The sequence below is a fragment of the Hypanus sabinus genome, chromosome 3 (assembly GCF_030144855.1).
Source record: "Hypanus sabinus isolate sHypSab1 chromosome 3, sHypSab1.hap1, whole genome shotgun sequence".
Taxonomy (NCBI): Eukaryota; Metazoa; Chordata; class Chondrichthyes; order Myliobatiformes; family Dasyatidae; genus Hypanus; species Hypanus sabinus.
In genome coordinates this window covers 120048688-120069731 of record NC_082708.1, presented here as the reverse complement: position 1 = coordinate 120069731, position 21044 = coordinate 120048688, and the positions used below count along the sequence as shown (strand labels likewise).

Sequence of the window (21044 nt, the reverse complement as noted above, 5' to 3'; positions counted from 1 at the left end):
CGTTAAACTCTGGCTGACTTATGTGAGTTCAAATCAGGAAGCTTAGCACTAATGCTTTGAAATGACGCTCATACATGTCCTTGGAGCATTACAAATCATTGCTTTCTGTCTTTCAGTTGCTCCTAAGAAGCTATAGTTCTGCCAGAAAAGATAGCTAGATCCTCTGATATCTGTTTTAAAACTCAGAGCTGATGTACCCTTTCAGCTCCCTCCACTTGTTGCTTCAAGAAACGCACTGTTAAAATCTTGGTTCTCTCACCTGTCTCAACTCTCAGTATATTGGGAAATTAAACTTTCCTTCAGTAACTGAGCAGAATCCCCTTTTCTGGTCACCCATCTCCATATAGTTCTGTCAAATAAATGCATGTTAGTGGGAATGTCTGAAGAAACTGAGGTCTTTGTATTTCTTCTTCAATTTTTTCCTTATCCTCCTAAAGCTTTCTGAAGTATTACATTTCTAATCCAAAGAGAAATAAACCTTCATATTTTCCCCCAAAATAATTAAAACAAGGAAGTATGTATTGGTGATGGAATGTCACCATAATAATAATGATAAAGTTAACTTTAAACCAGTTATGCCCCGTGATTTGGTGAGATTGAGAATGGCTTTGGGCTGGGTGGCCTGTTGTGGCATTGGAGTCCGGGTGTGAGAGTGAGGTACCACCCGGCGTTGATAGGCTGGAAGCCTGAGTGGCAGGGTCAGAGGCAAGGGTCAGGATGATTTTCCTTGCTCTCCTGTGAATGTTCATTCATTCTCCGTAGCGCTGAGGCTGGGAACTGATCTGGCTGCTGTGCGTTTTTGCCCTGCTGGTGTGATGAATTGGAACTGAGGCTTGGGTCTACTCTGGCTGCTCCAGGAGCAGATCTGGGGTCTCAGTCTGGTTCAGAATGCTCAGGGTGCTGTTGGCTTGCATGAATAGAAAGATAAATGATGAAGTATTCTATCAAGGTGAGCATTGTCAACAACTGTTGGAATAGGTTGGGAAGCAGATTCTATAGGGGTTTCCAAAGGACAACTGGACTAATTTTGACAATTATAGAGATAAGGCTGGGTAGAACTCTTTCAGCTGACGAAAGGTGTCGGTCAGCCTTCTCTGCTCAATAATTTACCTGAATATTCTGATTATTTGTGGTTCCTCCAACCTTTAGTGAAAGCACCAACTTACCACAAAGGTCAAATCCAGGATACATTCCCAATGAGTTATTGGAGATGTGGAAGTTAATAGTTTAAAAAATACTCATATAAAAATAATGATGTGATGGTATCTGCCATACACCAGTTGTGACGGACGGTAAATTGGAGTGGATCTAAGTCACTTCTTAGGAGTTCATATGTTTCATCATCAATCTCTCAAAGCACTTTCACAGTGGATGTAAGTGCTACTGGATGATAGTCATTGAGACAGATCACCTCGTTTTTCTGAGGCACTGGTATAACTGAAGCCTGCTTAAAGTACTTGGCTACTTCTGACTGACGAAGTGAGAAGTTAAAGATCTCAGTAAACACTCCAGTCAGTCGAATAGCACAAGTCTTTAGTTCTTGGCCAGGTACTGAGCAAAGAAGGCATTGAACTGAAATTTGGCCGAATAGTGCCACAAAAATCTCTTATTTAAAGTTAGCAAAACTAAAGAGCTAATTATTGATGCCAAGAGGCTGAAACCAGAGGTTCATGAGCCAATCCTCATCAGAGGATCAGAGATGGAGTGGGTCAGTAATTTTAAATTCCTCACGGTTATCATTTCAAAGGATCTGTCCTGAGCCCAGCACATAAGCACCTTTAGAAAGAAGGCATAGGTGTGTCTCTATTTTCTTAGAACTTTGTGAAGATTCGGCATGCCTTGTACTGTAAAACTTCGATAAACTTGTTTAAATGGATGATGGAAAGTATACTGACTGGTTGCATTATGGCCTGGTATGGAAACACCAATGTCCTTGTACAGAAAATCCTACAAAACATAGTGGATACACCCCAGTCCATTACAGGTAAAACCCTCCCCACCACTGAGCACAGAGTACATCGGCACAGAGCGATGTTGCAGGAAAGCAGCATCCATCATCAAGGATCCCCACCACTCTCTTCTCATTGCTGTCATGAGTATGGAGGTACAGAAACCTCAAGTCCTACACCAGCAGTTTCAGGAACAGTTATTACCCTCTCAACTATCAGGCTGCCGGACTAGAGTGGATAACTTCACTCACCCCAACACTGATTTGATTCCACAGCCTATAGGCACACTTACAAGGAATTTACAACTTATGTCCTTCTATCTATCTATCTATCTATCTATCTACCTACCTATCTGTTTATTTATTTATTATTTTAGTTTCCTTCTTTATTTGAACAGTATGTTGTCTTTGGCACATTGGGTATTTGTCCATCTTTGTGTATAGTTTCTCATTGATTCTATTGTGTTTACTGGTATGTCTGCAAGAAATGTATGTCAGGATATATACATGGTGACGTATATATACGTTGATGTGCTTTTATGCTTTGCCTTTTTAAATGTCTGCCTAAATGTCTCTTGAACATAGTGATTGTATCTGATTCCACCACCTCCTATACATACCAGATATTAATCAATCTGTGTAAAATTAAAACTTTCCTCTCAGATCTCCTTTCAACACCTTCCTTTAACCAATGCTCTCTTGTTTTTGATATTCCTTACGTAGTAAGAAAGATTCTGTCTACCCTATCTATACCTGTATCCTTCAGTCCAAGGAAAACCAGCCCAGTCTATCCAGTCTCTCCCCAACCTAAAACCATCCAATCCAGGGAACGTCCCGGTGAACATCCTCTGCATTCTCTCCTGTGTAACCACATCCTTCCTATAGTAAGCTGTCAGTACTACACACAGAAATCCAAGAGTAGTCTAACTAATGTTTTGTAAAATGTAACCTTTCATCTCTTATGTTCTGTGCCATTGAAGGCAAACATATCATGTGCATTATTCAACATTGTAACTATCTGTGTTGCCGCATTCAAGGAGCTGTGGACTTAAACCTAGTGCCCCTCTGTTCAACAATATTTGTTAGCCCTATCTCATGTACATCATATGTAACTCAATGACCTTCTGTTCAACAATATTCTTTAGCCCCCTCTCATGTACTGCATAGGTCTTACATCCAAAATGCATCTGCTCACATTTGTCATGATTAAATTCCATCTGCTGGCACCCCATGCAGCTTTCCATCTAATCTATATCCTGCTGTACCCTTAGACAGCTTTCCTCAACAACAGTAATGTTCCTGTTACCTGTGAGGTTACTAGTGTTACCTCCTACATTCACATCTACTGTAAGTCATTAATATATGTCACAGAAAGCAACACTCCCAGCATTTGTCCCTGCAGTACACGCTTCCATCACCGTCCTCAGCCTCCTATCACTAAACCAGTTTTGGATTTGGTTAGAAAGCTCAACTTGGATCCCATGTTCCTTAACCTACTGGATCATCTTACTGTGTCCTATCCAACTACTAGAATGAGAATTGGTTCACTTTTACGGGAGTGTATCATGGTTCCGATAATTACCAGTTCGGATCATTATCGAATGCTAGGCATGTTCTTCTGTGTGATGGTGAGATGTGCCTGTATATATTTCATTCTGAGAGCAACAAGGTCTTCATAGTTACTTCATTAGCCTGCCCTCACTCCAAAACCCTGGTTCTGGCTTGGATCACTCCTGGAGAACCCAATATGACAACCCTGATCACTTCCATACCACTCCTCACCACTCTACCCCACTCCCAATCTTTTCATGATGACCTTAGCTAGCCTTGACTGCTCAGGCCTCCCATCATACTTGGACTTGCTTGCTATTTTCTCTCACGTTGGGAGAGAATGTTAAGGAAAGTTGATAAGAACTATTAATTTGGCAAGCAGCAGATCCATGTCCAAAACAGTCATTGACATGTAACTGCCAAATAGTTCAAACTTTACTGAGCAGAATGCTAATTCTGATTAAAAAAAAGTGTATTAAATTTCAAAGTTCACCAACCAAATAGCATTAAATGGTGAATAACTTGATAGTTTCTTTGCAGCAGACAGAAAATGCTGGAGGAACTCTCGCACTGAGTACCTCCACCATTTTGTGTGTGAAGTTCTTCTAACGTTTTGAGTGTGTTGCTTGGATTCTCAGCGTCAGCAGATTTTCTTGTGTTGATAATTCCTTTGTTTAACAATAGACATTTTAAATAGCTGATGTATGTTTGAAAAAATGAAAGGACTAGTGAAGCCAAATAAGGGTCCCTATGGACAGAATTAGAAGAATTTATAATGGAAAATAGAAAATGGCATAGAAAATACTTTGGTCTGTCTTCACAGAAGAAGACGCAAAAAGTGGCAAGAAATGCTAGAAAACAAAGGGTTTAGTGAAAATAAGAAATCAAAGGAGAGTGGTGCCAGCAAGATAACTAGAAATACTTTTGATAGTGAAAAGCAATAAAATTACAACTTGATAATTCATGACTTTGAAAGAAATGGCTATAGAAATAATAGGTCATTGATCATCATCTTTCAAAACTTCCTAGAATTTGGAATGATATCTGCAGATTGTTATATAGTGACCCTACAATTTAAGAAAGAATGAAGAGAGGAAACTGCTGACCTAAACTTAACTAGAAGTAACAATGTTTGAATCTACATATAGTGATAAACATTCCAACAGAATAATTAAAAAAGCCTGTTGGGATTGAGTAGAGTCAGTATGAATTTCAGAAAATGAAAATCATGTTTGTCTAACCTATTGGAGCTCTTCGTGGATGAAGTGAATCAGTCGATATAGATTTTCAGAAGAGATTTAATAAGATCGCATGCAGGAGGTTGGTGATTGGGATTTGATTTTATGGAATTGGGGTAGTATGGATTGGAAATTGGTTACAAGATAGAAAGCAAAGACTGGAAATAAGTGTATCTTTCCCTGTTCAGCAAGCTATGAATAATGGGATACTGCTTGGCCTTCAACTATTCAGGATATGTATCAATGATATGGCTGAAAGGAACAAATGTCAAATTTCCAGATGAAATCCAAATGGGATTGTATGTGGAAAATGCCAGGTTGTCCACTTTGGTACACAACTGGATATAGGACAATTATGTTATCCCACCATTCCTCACAACAAGGGCTCTGCTCAGCTGAATTCTGTTACTTACCTCTCTCCTGATTTATCCAGTCCTTGTCCCTTTTCCACACTCAAAATGTTACCTAATTATCTATTTATCCTCTCACTTGAATGTCCCATATCCAGATCCAGACCTTACATCCCAATCAAACCCAGTGTACACTCTGATATTCTCAAGTATACTCATACACTCCATCCTCTCACAAGGCTAATTGCCAGAAAATCTACATATTCCCAGACCTCAATCAGGTGTCCCACTCTTGTCCATAACTTTCCCAGGCCTGGGCTCTGGGACTGAGGTGCAACTAAAGCTTGCAGTGGTAGGTACACAAGAGAAAAGGTTGTAGTCATCTTATGCAACAACACTAAAATACACCAAATATGTTTGTAATGAGGTGAACAGAAATAAACAAAATACTCCTGATGTAGTCTAACTAGAGTATTAATGAGCTGCATTACCTCAGGGCTCTTGAACTCATTCCCCCAGTGAATGAAGGCCAACACTCCATACACCTTCTTATCCACCCAATCAACTTGCATGGCAACTTTGAGGGATCCATGGATCTGGACCCCCAAGATCTTCCCGTCTCTTCACGCTGCTCAGAAACCTACCATTAACCCTGTACTCTGCCTTCAAGTTTGACCTGCTAAGGTATATCACTTCACAATTTTCTGGATTGAACTCCATCTCCCATTTCTCAGACCAGCTCTGCATCCTATCAGCATCCCATTGTAACCATCAAAACTTTCCACACTATCCACAACACCACCAACCTTTGCATTGTCTAAAAGTTCATTAACTCATCATTCCAGTTCCTCACCCAAATCATTTATGAAAATCATGAAGGGCAAGGGGGCAGGGCTCCCAGAACGGATTCACGAGGACACCACTGGACAATGATTTCCAGACAGAATACTCTCACATCTACTACCACATTCTGCTTTCTGTGGGCAATCTGATTCCCAATCCACACACCCAGCATTGCCTGAATCCCATGCCTCCTGACTTTCTGAATGAACTTATCTTTTGGAAACTGTGTCAAAAACCTTACTAAAATCCATATATACCACATCCACTGCTCTACCTTCATCAAATTGGTTTATCACTTCCTCAAAGAATACAGTTGCCTTAATTCAGCCTGTCTATTACTCAAAATACAGCCTTTCACAGAAATATGGGAAAATATAAAACATGTTGTCAAAATTGTCATGCAATAAACATGTATATACTGTACAATATATTGCTCAAGGCAAGAATAATGAAGGGTCACCAGATGAAATCTGTGTGCTTGAACATTTGCTGTTCTTGGGCCTTAAAAGAATATAAAAAATTGAGGAGGAAAAGCTAACTTAATTTTGCAACAGGAACAATACTTCTTATGTTTGGCGTGTGAATGTAACAGCAATTTGTGCCTTAAGAGTTACCTGTTAATTTTTTTAGTTGAAGGAACTTATGCCAACATTATATAAATACTTTCTTATTAAACTTGTTATATGCCACACCTGTAATTATTCAGATGCATATTGAAAAGGTTATTGCAATAAGTAATATATGTCATATATGCAGACAATGAAACATCTTTTAACTGGGGTGAGTGTAAGTAAAGCCAAAGAATATGAATTGAGAAATACCCACTTTTTACTGAATAAGAAACTAAAAGAGATCAATGCCAAAAAATTTAAAATTGTACTTTGATAACAGAATGAAAATAGAATGTAGCTGCATGCTTTCTATGTCAGAACAACACCTTGCCACTGTGCGTGTGTTGATATTCAAGTTTGTTATTGTGTGACTATAACACCAACTTATTTTTTTCCTCCGAAAATTGGCTAGGATAGTTTCAGATGGCTGCAGTTGATGAAAGCTGCTTTAACTATCACACACCAAATATACGCTTCCTCCCCAAACATGCACACATTCACCTACATGAACACCTCCAACATATGGTAGGCTTATTATCCTATGATAATGACCAATCTGGCAGCAAGAGGAAAAAATTAAAGCAGTGTTGAACTTGAGTGAAAGTCTCCTAAGTTATTATATTTGTGGACAACTTGATACAGACAAGGTGCCTTCTTTAAACTAATACTGTGTAGTCCAGAACCTGAAGCTTACTCACTGGCATCCGTTATTTTGGCTGGTTCCAATTCAGGGACATAGAGAGACTTTGTAACTGGTCTCAACATCAGTGAGTTCCTGTTTGTTGTCACTTTGGTCCCCATATTTAAGGAAAGATGTTCTAGCACTGGAGAAGTTCCAGAGGAGGTTTAATAAACACAAAGTACACTGCAGATGCTGTGGTCAAATCAACACGTAGAAACAAGCTGGAGGAACTCAGCAGGTTGGGCAGCTTCTGTTGAAACGAGTAGTCAATGTTTTGGGCTGAGACCTTTTGTTCTGACGAAGGGCCTCGGCCCGAAACGTTGACTGCTCGTTTCAATGGATGCTGCCCGATCTGCTGAGTTCCTCCAGCTTGTCTGGACATGTCCAGAGGAGGTTTACAAGAATGATCCTGGGAATGAAAGAGTTAATGTACAAGGAACGTTTGATTATTCTGAGCCTGTACTTGCTGGCAAATTGAACATCAGATTTTTAGCTATTTATCTATTCAGCTGTGTAGCTTGGTTGGTTCCAGTAAAACAATTTAAATCAAGATTTAAAAGACATAGTCTTTATTCATTCACACAACCCTCACTTTAAAATTGCTTTGGATTATTTCAGGTATTCTCCTTAAATCCATGTACATGAGATGTCACAGTTGAGATAATGTGAACTTCCATTTCTTTATTCAGAATTAACCTTTTGTCCTCTTGCCTCGGCACTGAGCTTATCCACTCTCAGGGTGGAACAACAACATCTCAAATTCCATCTAGGTAGCCTCCAACCTGATGGCACAGGTATTGATTCATCCGTCCAGTAATTTTTTTTTCTTTTTCTTTTCCCCTCCTCCTTCTCTCTTCTTCAATTCCCCATTCTGGCCTCTTACTTCTTCTCATTACCTGCCTAACACCTCCCTCTTTCCCCTCTTTCTTCTCTTTCTCCCCTCAGATTCCACTGTCCTGTCCTATTAGATTCATTCTTCTGCAGCCCTTTACCTTTCCCACCAACCTGGCTTCACCTATCACCTCCTAGCTTGTTTTCCTCCCCCTTCCACCAACCTTTTTATTCTGAGTGTTTCCCCATTCATTTCGTCTTGATGAAGGGTCTCGGCCCGAAACATCGACCGTTTATTAATTTTCATAGATGCTGCCTGACCTACAGAGTTCCTCCTACATTTTGTGTGTGTTGCTCTGGATTTCTGTCATCTGCAGAGTTTCTTGTGTTTATATTGAGCTTAAACTTTATCCATGTTTTGAATCTATATTGAGCAGTTCATTAAATACTGTTCACACTTAATTTCAAAATGATAAAAATGCTCAACTTTTTAAGTCATTTATGAACTTCCAAAGTCTACTAACATTTCAGATTCAGATTTATTTATCACATGTACATCTAAATATAGAATGAAATGTGTCATTTGCATTAACAATCAACACACCCAAGAATGTGCTGGGGACAGCCTGCAAGTGTCACTGCACGTTCCGTCACAATGCTCGGCAGAACAACAACGAAACTGAACTTACCAAGCAACAAAGCAACAACGGCAAAACCATTACACCCTCCCAGCACCAACAACCTCCAGCAGAGTCATAGATTTGCAGGAACAGGGCCCCAACTTAGTTTGCTTATCATCAATGTTTGCGGATGACAGAAAGATAAGTGGAAGGGCAGGTGGCGTTGAGTCTTCAGAAGGTCTTCAACAGATAGGAGAATAGGCAAAAAATGCTGGCAGATGAAATATAGTGTCGGGAAGTGTAACTAAACGGAGCAAATTCAGTTACTGGAGATGCAAGGGGATGTGGGAGTCCTAGTGCAGGATTCCCTAAAGTTTATCTTGCAGGTTGAGTCAGTGGTAAGGAAAGAAAATGAAAGGTTAGTGTTCATTTTGAGAAGACTGCAATATAAAAGCAAGGTGCAATGCTGGGGCCTTATAAGGCATAGATCAGACTACATTTGGAGTAATTTAAAGAGTTTTAATTAGCATGGAATAGGCCCTCCTAACCCTTCAAGCCACACTACCCAACAAACCCTAATTTAACCCTAGCCTAATGGAACATTTTACAATGACCAATTAACTTACTAACTGGTATTTCTTTAGACAGTGCGAGGAAGCAGGAGCATCCGGAGAAAACCCATATCTAAGGAAAGATGTGTTAGCATTGAAGAAGGTTCAGAGGAAGTTTACAAGAATGGCCCAGGAAATGGAAGGATTAATGCACAAGGAGCATTTGATCATTCTGGGCCTGTATTCACTGGAGTTTAGAGGAGTGGGGTGGGATGGTTGGGGGAATCCCAACGGCACCTACTGAATGTTGAAAGGCTTAGATAGTGCCAATGTGGAGAGGATGTTTTCAATAACAGAGAAGTCTTGGACCAGAAAGGAAGGACATCCCTTTAGAACAGAGATGAGGAATTTCTGTGAATCTGTGGAATTCAATGTTACAAGTGGCTGTCAGGTAAAGTAATTTAAAATGGAGATTAATAGGTCCTTGATTAGTCAAGGTGTCAATGATTATGGGAAGAAGGCAGGGTAATGGAGTTGAGAAGGAAAATAAATCAACCATGACTGAATGGTGGAGCAGACTCTATTGGGCCAATATCTTATGGTCTAAAGAGTCAAAATGTAATCTTCTCAGTTCCACATATTTGATTCCAATTATGTTATTATAACATAGGAAAAGAGGAATTGAAAAATCTCCATATTTCAGTGTTCTAAAATTGAAAATATGGAAATTGTGTAAAATATAAAATGCATCCATAAACAATACCAAACATGGTATTTATAAAAAAAAAAGGGAATTCAGATCAAAAAACTTTCATCCTGTTTTCCATGGCTCTTGGAAGTGTATTACATTGACAGGAATAGTTTGCCATGCACGCTATATAATATAAGGTACTGTAAATCTTAATATAATCGACAGAGGTTAACCAACACATTGATTCAACATCAAGGATTTTATGCAACTGAATATTTTAAGATGTACAAAAAGATGAGTCAGATAGAATTAAAATATCCCTGCAATAGATTGTTGGACTTTAAAGGAAGACAGAATAAATTTTGGTTGAAAAACATTAACTATCTGGATCCTTTTTATCAGCTGATTGAGCAACAGAGTCCTGCTGAATATCAGCGTAAAGAGGACTTTCAGCCACTAACCGACAGGACCATATTTATTCAAGAATCATCACAGCAGAATCACACAAAGAATCCAGTTTTCAAAAGAAAAGGTAAGATACTCAGTCGATGTCTTATAATTTTATTGATCAGTGTTTTATTAGAACATTGCTTAATGGTTATAATGTGAAATGCGAGATCATGTTTACAGTTTCATACCTAAATTGCATTTAAACACAAATGAAAGTATGTGAATGACGGCTCATTGAGGGTGCAGCAGCGGCTCTGAATGTGATTGGGGAGGGGTTGGAGGGATGTAACCGCGTTAGTGTTGCTGCACATAACACCTTTTTTTTGAGCTAAATGAAAATATGTTTCTGTAGGTTGTTTCACTATGTTCGATTCTGATGATTTTGAGCCAAGGTTCTTAAAAAGTCAAGAATGAAGCATAAGAATTGTTGCTCACAATTATTAAGCACTGAAAGAATAAAAGAATTGGGAAAGGAGAGTAGTGCGAGAAAAGGCAATGGCAGGAAAGAAGAACAAAGAAAAAGAGAGCGAACCAGCAAGCTCTGCTCTCCTTAAACAAGTTTCCATGGAATTTCCATAAATAACAGATGCTCCATTCGTATTTGTAGATAAGAGTTAACCAATCAGATAGACCCTACTCAAAATGAAGTGATTCCAATGAACTGATTTCTAGAATAAAGAACTGTAACCATTATAAACACGCTGAACAATTTATGAATATGATCAGCCAAAATTAGTTATGTTGTTCAAATTTATCAGGTATGTAAGTACAACTCTCCTTGCCTATAACTGCACATTCCTCCTTAACTGCAAAGAGAAGATCTAATGCCATATGATTTTGAAGAATCATCTTAACCATGGTAACTCGTTCAAAGTGTGCAGTATATATTGACACACCCAACAGCTAGAGGCATTAACCGCAACAGCAAATTCACGTGACACATGCAGGTATACATTATTTGTCAAATCAGTTGGCACATTGTGAGTAGAGTAAATTGGTAAAAAAAATATAACAGCAAATTGATGAAGGTAGAGCAATGGTAAATTGGTAAAAAAAATTAAACAACATATTGATGAAGGTACAGCAATAATGTATATGATTTCAGTAAGGCACTTGATAAGGTTCCCCATGCAAGGCTCCTTCAGAAAGTAAGGAGGCATGGGATCCAAGGAGATCTTGCTTTGTGGATCCAGAATTGGCTTGCCCACAGAAGGCAAAGGGTGGTTGTAGATGGTTTGTATTCTGCATGGAGGTCGGTAACCAGTGGTGTTCTGCAGGGATCTGTTCTGGGACCCCTCCTCTTTGTGATTTTTATTAATGACCTGGATGAAGAAGTAAAAGAGTGAAAAAGTTTGCTGATGACACGAAGGTTGGGGGCATTGTGGACAGTCTGGAAGGTTGTCAGAGGTTACAGCGGGACATTGATAGCATGCAGAACTGTGCTGAGAAGTGGCAGATGGACTTCAACCCAGTTAAGTGTGAAGTGGTTCATTTTGGTGGGTCCAGTTTGAAGACAGAATATAATATGAATGATAAAACTCTAGGCAGCTAGGCAGTGTGGAGGATCTGAGGGATCTTTGGGTCCGTGTTGATAGGACACTCAAAGCTGCTGCGCAGGTTGACATTGTTGTTAAGAAGGTGTATGGTGTGTTGGCATTCATCAACTGTGGGATTGAGTTTAACAGCCATGAGGTAATGTTATGGCTATATAAGACCTTTGTTAGACCCCACTTGAAGTACTGTGTTCAGTTCTGGTCACCTCACTACAAGAAGGATGTGGATAATATAGAGAGAGTGCAGAGATTTACGAGGATGTTGCCCGGATTGGAGGGCTTACCTTATGAGAATAAGTTGAGTGTACTTGGCTTTTTCTCCTTGGAGTGACAGAGGATGAGAGGTGACCTGATAAAGGTGTATAAGATGTCGATGAGAGGCATTGATTGTGGATAGCCAGAGGCTTTTTCCCAGGGCTTAAATGGCTAACACGAGGGGCATAGTTTTAAGGTGCTTGGAAATAGGTACTGAGAGGATGTCAGGGGTAAGTTTTTCACACAGAGGGTGGTGGAAGTGTGGAATACACTGCTGGTGGCGATGGTAAAAGTGGTTACAATAAGATCTTTTAAGAGCCTCTTAGATAGGTACATGGAGCGTAGAAAAATAGAGGGCTATGAACTAGGGAAATTCTAGGCAGTTCCTAGAGTAGGTTACATGGTTGGCATAACATTATGGGCCGAAGGGCCTGCAATGTTCTATGTTCAAATAATATAAGAATAACAGTAGTTGTTGACTTTGTCTACTGTCTGCAAGGCATTACTTCCTACAAAGCAAAACCCAATGGTATGAATGGCAGCGATGCTTCACTGCCAGATGAACTCAACACCTTCTATGCATGCTTTGAAAAGGAGAACACAATTACAGCTGTGAAGATCTCTTCTGCACCTGATGACCCTGTGACCTCTGTCTCAGAGGCCGATGTTAGGCTGTCTTTAACAAGAATTAAACCTCGCAAGACAGAAGGGTCCCGATGGAGTACCTGGTGAGGCTCTGAAAACCTGTGCCAACCAACTAGCGGGAGTATTCAAGGACATTTTCAACCTCTCACTGCTATGGGTGGAAGTTCCCACTTGCTTCAAAAAGATAACAATTATGCCAGTGGCTAAGAAGAATAATGTGAGCTGCCTTAATGACTATCGCCCAGTAGCACTCACATCAACAGTGATGTGAGTGAGAGGTTGGTCACGACTAGACTGAACTCCTGCCTCAGCAAGGACCTAAACCCATTGCAATTTGCCTATCGCCACAATAGGTCAACAGCAGAAACAACCTCAATGGCTCTCCACATGGCTTTAGACCACCTAGACAACAAAAACACCCACTTCAGGATGCTGTTCATTGACTATAGCTCAACATTTAATACCGTCAGTCCCGCAATCCTGATTGAGAAGTTCTAGAACCTGGGCCTCTGTACCTCCCTCTGCAATTGGATCCTTGACTTCCTAACCGGAAGACCACTGTCTGTGCGAATTGGTGATAAGATATTCTCCTCGCTGATGATCAACACTGGTACACCTCAGGGGTGTGTGCTTAGCCCACTGCTCTACTCTCTATATACACATGACTGTGTGGCTAAGCATAGCTCAAATTCCATCTATAAATTTGTTGGTGATACAACCATTGTTGGTAGAATCTCAGGTGGTGATGAGCGGGCGTACGGGAGTGAGATATGCCAACTAGTGGAATGGTGCCACAGCAATTACCTGGCACTCAACGTCAGTAAGATGAAAGAGCTGACCGTGGACTTCAGGAAGGGTAAGACGAAGGAGTACACACCAATCCTTAGAGAGGGATCAGAAGTGGAGAGAGTGAGCAGCTTCAAGTTCCTGGGTGGTCAAGATCTCCGAGGATCTTACCTGGTTCCAACATATTGATGTAGTTATAAAGAAGGCAAGACAGTGGCTATACTTTATTAAAAGTTTGAAGAGATTTGACATGTCAACAAATTCACTCAGAAATTTCTATGGATGTATCGTGGAGAGCATTCTGACAGGCTGCATCTCTGTCTGCTATGGAGGGACTACTGCACAGGACTGAAAGAAGCTGCAAAAGGTTGTAAATCTAGTCAGCTCCATCTTGGGTACTAGCCTACAAAGTACACAGGACATCTTTAGGGAGCGGTGTCTCAGAAAGGCAATATCCATTATTAAGGACCTCTGCCACCCAGGGCATGCCCTTTTCTCACTGTTATCATCAGGTAGGAGATACAGAAGCCTGAAGGCACACACTCAGCGATTCAGGAACAGCTTCTTCCCCTCTGCCATCCAATTCCTAAATGGACATTGAACCCTTGGACACTACCTTGCTTTTTTAAATATATAGTATTTCTGATTTTTGCACATTTAAAAAAAATATTCAATATACGTATACTGTAGTTTACTTATTTATTATTATTGTTATTTTAATTTTATTTATTATTTTTTTCCTCTTCAATATTATGTATTGTATTGAACTGCTGCTACTAAGTTAACAAATTTCACATCACATGCCGGTGATAATAAACCTGATTCTGATTCTGGTCCTATTGTTTCATCACTGTCTTCCTCATTTGAGTCACTAGAGTCCATGTCACATCCATGCTGTATTAAAATTCTTTGGAGTTCTTATGGTGGCGCTGTCTCGGAGGACCGTCTAATACAGGGGGTGTTTCCCAAAAAGAAGTGTTACTGGCAGGACCGCCCACTTGAGGTCCCTGCTGAGCTTTCTCGTACTGCTTCAGTCTGTTTCATAGCTCTGTACAATGCATTTTGATTCAGTTACCCTTATGTTGTTTTTTCACTAATTCAGTTAATGCAAAAATTTACTCTTTAGACTATCTGGTATGGGCGTGTGGTGAGGCTACTGCTGTCTGTCTGTCTAGGTACCATATCCAATGCGGACGTTGGTGACCATGCTTTTCCATACAGATCTATCCCTTCTTTTTTGGATGACTTCCAATTCCTCGATGTGTAGCCACCTGGCTAGGCTTTTGATGTACATAAGCCGAGGTCTTCCTATAGGTTTGCTCCCCTCGATCTTTCCAGAGAGTATGAGTTTTTCTAATTTATCTTTCCGCATGATGTGTCCTAGCAATCTGAGTTGTCTTTCTCTTATTGTTGGTATGAGTGATGTAAGTGCTGGACTATTGTACAGGATCGAAAAAAGCTACAGAAAGTTTAAAAATTAGTCACCACCATCTTGGGTACTAGGCCCTGTAGTATCCAAGTCATCTTCAAGGAGTGGTGCCTCTGAAAGGCGGCGTCTAACATTAAGGACCTCCATCACCCAGGACATGCCCTCTTCTGCTTGTCACCATCAGGTAGGAGGTACAGAAGCCTGAAGGCACACACTCAGCAATTCAGGAACAGCTTCTTCCCCTCTGCCATCCAATTCCTATATGGACATTGAACCCATGAATACTACCTCACTTTTCTTATTTCTGTTCTTGAACTATTTTTAATTTAACTATTTAATACATACATATATACTACAATTTATTTATTTATTTCCCCATCATGTATTGCATTGAAAGCTGCTGCTAAGTTAACAAATTTCACGATGTATGCCGGTGATGTTAAACCTGATTCCGATTCTGATTTATTAAGCATTAAGAGAACAAAGGGATTGGTAAAGAAGAATAGCAAGAAAGAAGGCGATGACAGGAAAAAAGAACAAAGAAAAAGAGAGCAAGCCAGTATGCGTGCTCTTCTCAATCAGTTTGCTCATGCCATTGAATTTCCACAGATAACAAACGTTCCATTCCTATTTGTAGTTAAGAGATAACCAACCAGATAGTCCCTATTCAAATAATGTGTTAGCCAAGAAGCTTCCAGAATACTGAAGCATTGTGACCACTAGGAAACACACTAAACAACTGTATATACATAGGTAATTATATAAAATACAAATGAGCATAGGAAAGTTAAATTACAAAGAAAATAACAATTATACAGTGTAATGCAGTAACTACAGGAGCGATATTGATCTGTACTGTAAGCTGTAAACTCATTTTAGGATGATTGGCAGAAAGATCTCTGGACTTTTGATCTGTGGCTGATGAATTTCCAAGAGCTTATTTGTGTCGAGATGACCTAGAAATTCCAGCACATTTGTCATTGAAGTGGTTCCTCCACTTATTGGGGCTTGTTTTATGGCGCAAAACTCTTTGCCAATTAATGTCAAGCCATTGTTTGTTCATTGTTTGATCCACCAACATAAAAAAACACTCACTGAAACAGCTGAGAACTAAATATCAAAGCTGCTTCCCATTAAAATTGCTGGTGATCACAGGTTTGTTGAATTAACACTGCTTCAACAGCTGCACTTCAAGCACTTAAGCACGGCCTAGTGAACAGCATATCTTAGGACAAATATTCATAAATGCTTGTGAAATGCAGACTATTAATAATGTGTACATACTTAGATTTGAATTAACTGCCCATGCTGATAACTCTAAGGTAATCTTCCGTGGTTTTATCAGGTGAGAATAACAGACTTAAGATTGAGAGCTTTTGCAGAAAAAGAAAGATAACACATGTACAACCAACAACTTTGTTTTCAAACTCAAAACATTCTGAGTAACATATTTTGGTATAGTTAATTTTTTTGGGTGGGGAAGAGTGTGTAACTGTACACTGAATTGAATTGAATTTATTTCTTACATCCTTCACATACATAAGTAAAACTCTTTATGTTATGTCTCCATCTAAATGTGCAGTGTGCAATTATAGTAATTTATAATAAATATAACAGTCAATGTAATATAGAGTACACTCAAATCAGCATGAGTTCATCAGTCTGATGGCCTGGTGGAAGAAACTGTCCCTGAGCCTGTTGGTCCTGGCTTTAATGCTGCAGTACCACTTCCCAGATGGTAGCAGATGGAATAGATTGTGGTTGGGATGGCTTAGGTCCCCAATGATTCTACAGGTCCTTTTTACACACCTGTCCTTGTATACATCCTGAATCATGGGAAGTTCACAATTACAGATGTGCTGGGCTGTTCAATCCACTCTTTGCAGAGTCTTGTGATTGAGGGAAGTTCAGTTCCCATACCAGGCAGTAATGCAGCCAGTCAGCATGCTCTCAATTGTGCCCCTGTAGAAAGTTATTAGGATTTGGGGCCCCATAACAAACTTCCTCAACTGTCTGAGGTGAAAGAGATGCTGTTGTGCCTTTTTCAACACACAGCTGATGTGTACAGACCACGTGAGGTCCTCAGTGATGTGGATGCTGAAGAACTTGAAGTTTTTTACCCTCTCAACCCCAGATCCATTTATATCAATAGGAGTTAGCAGGTCTCCATTCCTCCTGTAATCTACAATCAACACCTTTGTTTCTGCGACATTGAGGGAGAGGTTGTTTTCTTGACACCAATGTGTCAGAGAGATGACTTCTTCCCTGTAGGCCACCACGTTATTATTTGAGATGAAACTAATCAATGTAGTGTCGTTGGCAAATTTAATTTGCAGTTTGGAGCTGTGGGTATACAAGGAGTAAAGGAGGAGACTCAGTACGCAGCCCTGAGGGGCTCCTGTATTGAGAGTCAGAGGGTTGGAAGTGAGGGAGCCCACTGCTGGCGATCTGATACAAAGTCCAGGATCCAGCTGCACATGGCAGGGTCTAGGCCGAGGTCTCTGAGCTTCTTGTTGAGCCTGGATAGAACTATAGTGTTGAATGCTGAACTGTAGTCCAAGAACAGCATTCTCACATAAACATCCTTCTTCTCCAGATGTGTAAGGATGGTATGTAGAGCATTGCAATGTTAACAGGAAACAACAAACTATGTATGCACGGAAATTCAGACTTATCAAAAGTCCAGGACAGTGATATAAACAATTTGCTGGAAAAAAAAGACAACACTGTACTTTTTATACAGTATTTGATGATACAATGTTAATAATAGCATTTTGCAATTTTACTGTTATTAGGTACACTAGATTATCATTTGAAAAAGAGTTACCATTTTAATATCTATATATGATGGTTTATACGTTCACTCTTGACGCAAATAGTCAATTGGCCTGGCAACTAGTTAATTAAGATCAAGGAGAGATTTTGCTATTTTTTTTCAAATTCTTACCCATCTCTTTAAAGGATATTACTTAACTTCTCTTTGATTGCATAATTATTAGCAATCAAAATTAGTCTGTGACTTAGAAAACACAAGAGGTAGATGAGTGCTGCCTTGCATTACCGGTTATGTTGAACTAACTGTTGCTTGTAGTCCTTCAGATTTGTGAAGAAGTATTAAGTTCTCAGAAGATAAGTAATACATTGGGGCTGCATCTGTTTGAAAAGTACTGCGTGATACCAATACATGGTATTATTAATGCACAAAGTCGAGAAATTAGAGGTACATTGAAACTTAGTGTGGATTATACATACAGTGCTCCATTGTTTAATTTGCATCAATAATATATCATTGTTAGCCTTTTCCCCCAAGAATATACTTTATTCACAAAATACAATGACACAATTCAGGATAGTACATTGATTTGATTAATTATACAGAGCATATATTCATACAACGTGAATGTGGTATCCCAAAAACTCCGCTTCACTGAATACAGTTCTTGATTGCCTGCAGTGAACAATTTCTGTGTCATTTTTTTCACGATTTATTTTTTTTTGCAGCTTCTGTAAACTCAAGTGATTTGGTAAATACAGCCAATGCCACCACTCCATTCAAAGTGTCAACTGGAAAGAAGGCAGAGAGGTAAGTATCAAAATATTTTCAATATCTGTTTCAAAATCAGAGTAAGGCTTGTTGAAAGGAAATATGGGTTGTTTCCTCTCTAAAACATAATATATTGATTTGATATAAAACAGCAGAATTTCTATTCTCCTTGGCTTCAGATGTTACTTCATTTGCAAATACTGTAAATATACAACATGAAGTTATACACACCATCTCAAAGGTTTGGCACCGGTTGCCCAAATGTATTTTAATAATAATAATAATAATAAGTACTTTATTGATTCTGGGAGGGTAATTCTTTCCTTACAGCAGCAACATTAAAAAACACACTTAGCAGTGTGTAGACTTAACTAGTAATAAAGGACAGAATAATAATATACTCAGTAATGTACCGATGTGCAATAATAATGTATGAAATAATAAAACAGAGACTATTGTAATATATGGTGTATGTTTTCCTGTCACACAGAGATCTTAAGATAAAACTAAATAAATGAAAAATATTACATAAGTGTTTGATTTCATTAATTGAGATTACTGTTTTCATGTTGTTAAGCATGCCCGTTTACCAGCTTCAAACTGGATCGAAAGAAAATCCTCAACCTCGTTTTGCTAAAGGTAAAAACAAATACTCTCAATCTACAATGTTTTCAAATTGATTTTTTTTTTAGGATAGGTGGAGGCAAAATGTGGAATAATTATTTTGTAAAATACTTGTAAAGAAGGCTGTTCAAACACATTAGATGGGAAATACAGCACACGGTAAAATTCTATTCCATCCTAACTTAATTGCAAGACATTTTGTCCTTTATGCAGCCTGGGAACCATGTCATATGGTAAGCGCACCTTGTTTTAAGAAGCTCTGGCAACCATTTCTAAACTTGCCTTTCAAAAGTTGATAGAGAGTTGCTTAGTCTTTCTTATAGCATTTCACGTCTTGTGTATCTATTCCATAACTTAATTTTCTTATCTAAATGTCAGTGGGCCCTGACTGTTGTCAACTGTAGGGCTGAATGTGTGCTCCAGAACAAGCTGTATTTCTGACCAAATTGTTAATAGTAACATTGACACTGGAAAGAATAGCGTCCTTGTCTTCAGGAATTTTCTTGGTCTAGTTTCATAGTGAAGGATTTTTCTCATGTGTAATTTGATCATGAGCTGGTTCTGTAAATTTGCCCCTTTCTGCTCCTGAATCAGCAGTTCTACTGCCACAACGCTGATTCATATCTATGTTCCCTTAAGATCAGCTGTTATACAATGCTCTACTATCTCCCACACCTTGACGATGAGGCTACTCACTCCTCATCACCTGTATGTATACTGGTATGTATTGCACCTTGGCCACCAGTGCCTCAGCTGATCCTTTTTGTTCACTAGTTATAATCCTGCCAACATTAAAGAGCTCAGTGATACTCCAAATCAGATTTCCTGTATACACAACTGACTTTTGCCCTACTCTTTTATTAATCCTTCAGCGTTCCTTTGTAATAGTTTCTTCTGTGTTTCAACATTGATTTTTGTTAGATGATTAAAGATACAACTTAATAGCAAGTTAATGAGATAATACTGACTTTTTAGTATCTCAACCTTTTGTTCTCATTGGTTCAAGCAATGTCAAATTGTACATAAAGATGATCCCTAAGTTACAGTCATATAGGTAACAGAAATTTGCCTTTACAGGATTTACAAAAGTTTGTGATATAGAATAAATTTTCTGTCACTAAATTTATGTGAATAAATAAACACAGTTTTTTTCTCTGTTCACATTTCATATTGCATATGCACATTGTGTTACGGAAAATCTTGATACGGAACTTTTTCTCAGAGCATTCTAAACTTTGAAATTTAAAAGGTTTCTCATTTCTTTCCTTTGCATCTTTTAAAATGCTGACAAAATTGAAAATGCCATATAAGAGCGAAGTATCTCAGTTGATGAACACCAGCTTTCAATATCTCGCCGAAGTGATGAGGATGATGATTAAGGTATTAGAATAGGAAGCTGAGGAGAAATCGAGTCTGCAAGACCTTTGTGGTCTATATCTTCAGCATCCCTGCTTCACTAAATATCTCAAAGAGAACAATTGATCAGGAAGCAAAGAAAATTATTAAAAAAATCAAAAGGTCAAATATGTTTCATTGTTTTTTTCTGAAGAGTTTAAAATCTCACAGGAGTATCTGAATGTACTGTTGAGATGATTCAGACATTTCTGGAAAAATAATTGAGTTTCAATTTGCTGTTATGATGGTGATGTAAACCCCCCCCAGTCCAGATTTTTATGTCATAGATGAATAAATTCTTATTTGTTACAATTTGCTGGATCATTTCCACTGCTGCACCACTAGCTTTGTTAGAACAGTGACCTTACCATGATAAGACCCCAAGATATAGAAGCAGAATTAGGCCATTTGGCTCATTGAGTCTGTTCCACCATTCAATCATGGCTG

General features: G+C 39.0%; 1 protein-coding gene across 1 annotated transcript in view; it reads left to right on the top strand.

Annotated features, from left to right (window-relative positions):
* The window catches only part of LOC132390822 (uncharacterized), a 258761-nt gene that overhangs the window by 42292 nt on the left and 195425 nt on the right, over nt 1-21044 (top strand). The window contains exons 3-5 of the mRNA XM_059963366.1: nt 10319-10448; nt 18536-18617; nt 19156-19217. Of these exons, the coding sequence (XP_059819349.1) occupies nt 10319-10448; nt 18536-18617; nt 19156-19217 (274 nt within the window). The remainder of the gene's footprint in view (nt 1-10318; nt 10449-18535; nt 18618-19155; nt 19218-21044) is intronic.